The 6,372-nt window shown below is 34.0% G+C and overlaps 1 protein-coding gene across 1 annotated transcript; it reads right to left on the minus strand.

The window, feature by feature from the left end:
* Positions 1–382: 382 nt before the first annotated feature.
* Positions 383–6,148, minus strand: LOC110685523 (serine/threonine-protein kinase/endoribonuclease IRE1b-like). Its single transcript, XM_021862062.1, has 6 exons — positions 5,616–6,148; positions 4,680–4,914; positions 2,709–4,147; positions 2,369–2,541; positions 1,195–1,441; positions 383–1,012 (listed from the first exon to the last, which is right to left on the minus strand). Exons 1-6 carry the CDS (start codon positions 5,780–5,782, stop codon positions 562–564), a joined length of 2,712 nt encoding a protein of 903 aa, XP_021717754.1. The 5' UTR covers positions 5,783–6,148; the 3' UTR covers positions 383–561.
* Positions 6,149–6,372: the final 224 nt, after the last annotated feature.

Consider the following 6,372-nt stretch of genomic DNA (forward strand, 5'->3'; position numbering starts at 1 on the left):
ACAAGTTTAAAGCCATGTTAATAATAATAATAAAAAAAAATACCTTAAAAATAACAATATTCAATAAAAAAAAATAGTTTCAGTTCAACAAAAAACTAAATTCATTTAAGTAAAACTAATTTAGTTCAATAAAAATCACTATCTCAAAAAAAGAAACATAATAGAGAATCAGTAAAAATAATTTCAGTTCAGCAAAGTAAAATTAATTTCAGTTCAGCAAAAGTAATTTAACTTTAGCAAAAATAATTTCAGTTTATTAAAAATAATTTTAGTTTAACAAAAAGAAGGTGAAGTAAAAGCAGCGAGCATAAGTGTAATCTTTACCAGAGTATTGTATAGGTCCAAACTCATTCTGAGACAGACATAATGCTGATGCTAATGATTGAAATGGTAATGGAGTTTATGGAGCTTTTATAAGGGCACTCATAAGACGACCCTCGTATTAAACAATAGTGTTACAAGTCTTACAACAAAACATTTACATATCATATATGTGCAACAAAACGTACAGATTACAAATATACATGGAAATCTATAACCAGAACGGTATTGTGGGGTTAATTACAACAAACTACTTCTAAAATACTTGCCAAGTAACTCTTCCTCATGACAGTATTCATATATCACTTTGTAAACTTCGATTAGAAGTTTTGGGAATCGGTCTCTGAAGTAATTATCAAATCCTTCGGGAACTGACCCTAATACTTCCTGAATCTCAATAGGGAGCTCTCGATAGTGATTTAACTTGTTACGTATAACACGAAGTAAGTCACGAACACTGTCATACTTATACCGTCTGTAGCGAGTAATGTTGGTGAGAAATGAACTTTCAAGTTTGTCATCCCATTTTCCACCCAAGGCCACGGTAGCAGTGGATTCTAACGCTTTCAAGAGGTCAGAACTGATTTCTCTATCTTCTAACTCTACACGATCACTGGCATCTCGAAGAAATGAGAGTCTCTTTTCAGAGTCCCAAAATAATGGATGATGCAATACCACATCAGCTTTTGGTCTGCAATAAGTAATACCAAGTATAAATTTTGTTTTAGGTGTATGAAAATTTAGCCTAACAATAACATAAATCACCCATGATTAAATATACAATAACCAACTACTACTTAACAATAAACAATTATACAAGTAAAGCCAACTTGAAGACATAAAAGTAAAATAAGATAAATGAATAGTCTTTACCTCAATTCTGGATTAGGGTCTAAGAGATTAGTAATAAGATCCAAAGCTTCTGGAACATCTTCGATCAAAAATAGATCCTTTTCATTCTTTACAATATTGGCATCACGCTCAAAATTTTCACCAAATGGATGTTTGCCTTTTGTCATACAGAAGAAGAGAACACAACCTAAACTAAATAAATCCACTGCACGCGTCTGGCGACTCTCACGAAGTTGCTCGGGTGCTCGCCAACCCGAACTCCCACTGCCTACAATTTAAAGTCAAGTCACTCTTAGGTATAGGTGGCATAATCACGGAGTATAGTATTCAAGTACTTGGTAAAAAAACTTAGATTTATAAGTCAATACTTTAAAAAAATTATAAATAAAATACTAGTGAGATACTGAGATTTTATAACAAATTGACAACAGGGCATCAATATTATTAGTGTCAATTTGTCAAATCAAGAATTTGAGATAAGGGGTCAATACCTCAATACATTTTGTAATAACACAAAATAGTTGAATTTTGCCAATGGTTGAGTATTACTAATTAGTTTGGTTGATTAAAAATAATATAAAAACCAAGATACTCATAGTAGATTTTGATGAATTAACTTCCAAACAAAAAAAAAAAGTAGGCTTTAGTTGATTTTAAGTGAACAAAATGGGGCTTTTAATCAAAGATAAAGATTTTGGGTGAAATTAAACTTTTATTTGAAACATTATTAATTGATTAATGGACATGAGAAAGAGCTCCTATTTTTAAACAAAAGTTGAAAAAGGTTGCATCAATAAAAGACAAAAATGAGTATTTATGTATAGAGCTTTGTTTAGTACTATTGTAACAACTATTGCTTATTGTAATATGATACATTTTTATTCTATAAATCTTTAAACTTTTTTTCTATAGAGGCCAACTAAGAACTTGATTGGGCTAAATATTATACCAAGGGATAAACTTATCATGCTAATAGGGGAGCTAGGGAGAGAGAGGGGGGGGGGAGGAGGTTGTGTTAGGAAAATGGAGATGGAAAATGGCATAAGAGAAGGGAAGAGCGTGATTGTGACCACAAAATGAGAATAAAGTAAAACTCTATTAGAGGAGCTTCTTTTGAGGGATTGTGCCAACATACAGCAGGCATCTAAAAGTGAACAATTAACCACACAAATGTAGATAAAAACAAAATACACACCTGTACCATTTTGGGTTACGGAAGACATATCTTCAGGAAGGCGCTTGCTGATGCCCATATCTGAAATCTTGGCTCTGACAACTTTATCTTTGATTATCAAAACATTTTGAGGCTTCAAATCTCGATGTATTAAGCTGATTTCATGAAGATGTGCAACCCCTGATACAACATCTCTGAAAAAAGTTTTAAATAGCTTTAGTGTCTAAACATAGAAGCCAATTAGGCTTTAGTAATATATTTCAATTTGGTCAGACTTAACTCTGATATCGTTTTCGAACCAGGACATCACATTTCAGAGACAGTATATGAAGATGTAAGAAAAATGAAGTCTATCACTAACCTCATCACTTTTAACAGCTGAGTTGAAGGATATCCATTTGACTTCCATAAGTAGGTGTCATTGAAGGCCTCTATCTTTTCCAGGGGTTGTGCAGTGTACCCACTCATAGAGCTGGAAACTCTAGTCTCTGTGCTTGCTGATGCTTGTGAAGATTCAGAACAAACAGATATCAAATCATTTAAACTACATAAACAGCGTTCCAGAGATAGATAAACGAAGTCTGTATCAGATTCCACTCCATAAAATCTGACAATGTTAGGATGCTGATCAGAAACCATAAGATTCTGAATTTCTGTCAGTGCCACGTCATTATGCGTACGCACAAGACGTTTGACAGCCACAGGACGACCATCATAAGTACCCTCAAAAACAGCGGTTCCGTTGCTTCCCTTCGCAATCTCATATTGTGAAATATATAATTTACCAATCTTACGTCCACCTACGTGAACATCAACTGAACTAGCAAAAGAGGACTCTTCAAGCACTTTAATAGGTGAAATTCCAGCCAAAGAGCTATCATCTGCGTCGGAATTTCTTCCCTTAGCACTATTAATATTGGCGTTGTTAATTCCTGACTTTCTAGGTTTCTTTTTCTTTGATGGTGTAGATCTTGATTTCAAATCCTCGCGCTGCGAATGTTTTCGACCAAAGACACTTCGAAAAACAGCAATAAACGCCGTGATCAGTATGAGCCCGGAGAAAATTGGGGACCAGAAAAATTGTTTCGAACTTGATTCAGGATATATAGTGTATCCACTACGGTGAGCAGAAGGGGGCAAAGCCAGCACCTCGGAGTGGGCAAAGGAATGGGCGCTTTCAGGAGCTGGCAAAGCCAGAACCTGATTTAAATCATGATGAGCATCAGGTGGTTCACTAATTGGCACAGGAAAGTGCAAATGACCAGAACCAGGTAGTTGAAGCTTCCTGTCCCCTGGAAGTGATCTTCGCATGTCATTAACTAGACCAGCCCCAGGATCCGGCGAAACTAATTCTGAAAATCCACGATCACGGATCCGGTATACAATATTACGTCTTAGACAAGGTTCACAAGCTTCAGATCTTCCGTTGTAGACAGAGCTTAGCTGATCCTGCAAACTATCCACTATGGATCTATCCACCTTTGGACAAAAAGACTCGGCCTCAAATTCAGCAAGTGAGACATTCCATAAAACCTTGCCGGATAATTTTGAATAAGCTAGAAATGAATAATCTGTCCTTGTAATTGAGATCTGACTTTTACCCTCATCTCTAATTATAACAGAATTTTCGTCATCCTCAAACCCCAAACCAGAAGAATCAGAAAACTTTACAGTACGAATTATTGTTCCAGTCTTAGCGTCCACTACAAAAACTGTAGTAGCCATTTGACCTATTACAGAAGTTCCATTCTTAGATAATCCTTTTGTCTCCCTAATCAAATCTTTGGCACTCTTGAGCCTCTGTAATGCATGAGAAATTAGCAACTAAGCAATTGTATTAAAGGAAATTTTTATGAATTTTGGAATAAAGATTAAAGACATTGAATGACTACATTTAAGAGCCGTAACAGCATAAGGGTTGATTAAATAGATGAGATATTAATTCATCTATAAAATTGAAGCAGTAATCTCTTATGTCTACACTCTATCAAAAAATTCATAAGAAGGATTTAATATTTACAGCTCATCAAATTAATGACTTTATAAGGCATCTATAAAATTAGCTATGACATTCAAGTATTGTTTGGACTTTTTCTCACATGTTAACATCGTGATAATTCTTCCACAGTAATATAGCACATCAGGTGCTTTCAAATTTACTCAATGACTAACCATTCCAAAGCAACATACTCTGTATAAAACTGAAATTTAGGAAAAACTGACCTATAAATACTAGAAAATGAAAAGAAAAAAAAACACTATGTACATCATATGAAAACAGCCTACAAAAGTGCAAAAGAACCATACTTCTGAATATATGCTCATGATTTACCTCCATGATGCCCTTAGAACGGTCGTGTCTGTACAAAATCCAATCATCTCCACAATCTATATACGTATCATCTCGAAGCCCAGAAACATTCTCTAAATTAATATCAATATTATGCGAAGCTTGATAGGATGAATAAATCGGAAGTCCTGTCTTAATTGACCACAGTATCTTAAGCGAATCGATCTCGACTAAAGATAAAGTGCCATCCAGCGTAGCAACAAGCACAGTTTCACGTCTGCCACAATAATAGCAGAGTAAATGTTAAACATACTCCTCTCAACAAAATACAAACAAGTATTCTTGCATTCAGTTTCTGATAAGAAATTATCGATTCTAACATCATATCACTTCAAATCTTCAATTAAACAAAAAGGTAAGTAAATCAGCTCAAATTAAGCTTGACAAAAACAAGTTCTAAAAGTAACAATTGGGTTCATATAGCCACACAAACATCAAAACCCCACAAAAATTAGGAAAATTAAACACCATATACCTTCAACTGAACAAAATTGGTGAGTAAATCAGCTCAAGAGTAATCACCCTAAATTCTTCCATAAATGCAATTGAATTGGCAAAACAAGAAACTGGCAATTGGGTTCATGTAGCAACACAAACACAAAAACCCTAATAAATTAGCACAGAAATTAGGAAAATTTAGTTGCCCCCCCCCCCAAAAAAAAAAAAGGAAAATTAAAACCATATAGCTTCCATTGAACAAAAAGTACGTAAATAAAGAAATTAAGCACCCAAATTTCTTCCATAATTGTAATTGAATAGGCAGATCAAGTTCTGAAACCAGCAATTGCGATGATATAGGTTCACAAATTTAAAAACCCACAAAAATTAACACCCCCAATCATCCAATTGAACACCAAATTGACAAAGAATGAACAAATGCAGTACATAAGAGAATACAAAAAAGAGGTTAATAGTTACCTGGAAGAAGGAAGAGCAGAAGAAGAAAGATCAGAAGATCGTTTAACCAAGGAATGAGAATTGAGAGGTTGAGGATTGAGAGGTTGAGAAATTGATAGTTTAAAGAAGGAGAGGAAGGAGAAAGCAATCAACCATAATATATGAATTAACCAGAGTTTCATCTTCATCTTTATCAGTTGATAATTATAATGAATGAAAAGGGTATCATAAACAGCATTAGAGGAGTATTGAAGGTAAGATTAAAGCAGAGAGTTTGGGATCGAAGAAGAAAGAGAGGAGAAAACGAATGGGGTTTTTGAAGATCGAATTCAATCAATACAACTGGTCAATACCAAGATTGAACCACCACGCCCTATCGACCTCCGTGGGAAATACGGAGTATACTGTAGCCTAGGAGTAATTTTTTTTTTTTTTCAAAAGTAATTTGGGTGAAATTATTTTTAATGAATTGAAATTGTTTTTGCTGAATTTAAATTATTTGTAGTGAACTGAAGTTAAACATACTGAACTAAAATTATTTTTGCTGAACGAAAATTATTTTTACTGAATTTCTGTTATATTTCTTCTTTAAAATTACTGATAATTACCGAACTGAAATTATTTTTACTGAACTAAAATTAATATTACTGAACTGAAATTAATTTTACTGAACTGAACTGAACTTATTGAAGTAGACGATATCCTAAATCATTATAAAGTTGTTAAGGGTCTTTTGGTTGGGGGCATTCATCAAATGGAATGAGAATCAACTAGTCCA

The sequence above is a fragment of the Chenopodium quinoa genome, unplaced genomic scaffold (genome assembly GCF_001683475.1).
Source record: "Chenopodium quinoa cultivar QQ74 unplaced genomic scaffold, ASM168347v1, whole genome shotgun sequence".
NCBI lineage: Eukaryota > Viridiplantae > Streptophyta > Magnoliopsida > Caryophyllales > Amaranthaceae > Chenopodium > Chenopodium quinoa.

Bases quoted from the DNA above. Each gene is read 5' to 3' on its own strand.
- LOC110685523 (XM_021862062.1), bottom strand. From the start codon at position 5,782: ATGAAGATGAAACTCTGGTTAATTCATATATTATGGTTGATTGCTTTC. The intron at 4,915-5,615 runs GTAACTATTAAC...TTATTGTGGCAG, and splicing joins TCTGCTCTTCCTTCTTCCAG to ACGTGAAACTGTGCTTGTTG. The intron at 1,013-1,194 runs GTAAAGACTATT...TACTTATTGCAG, and splicing joins GACCCTAATCCAGAATTGAG to ACCAAAAGCTGATGTGGTAT.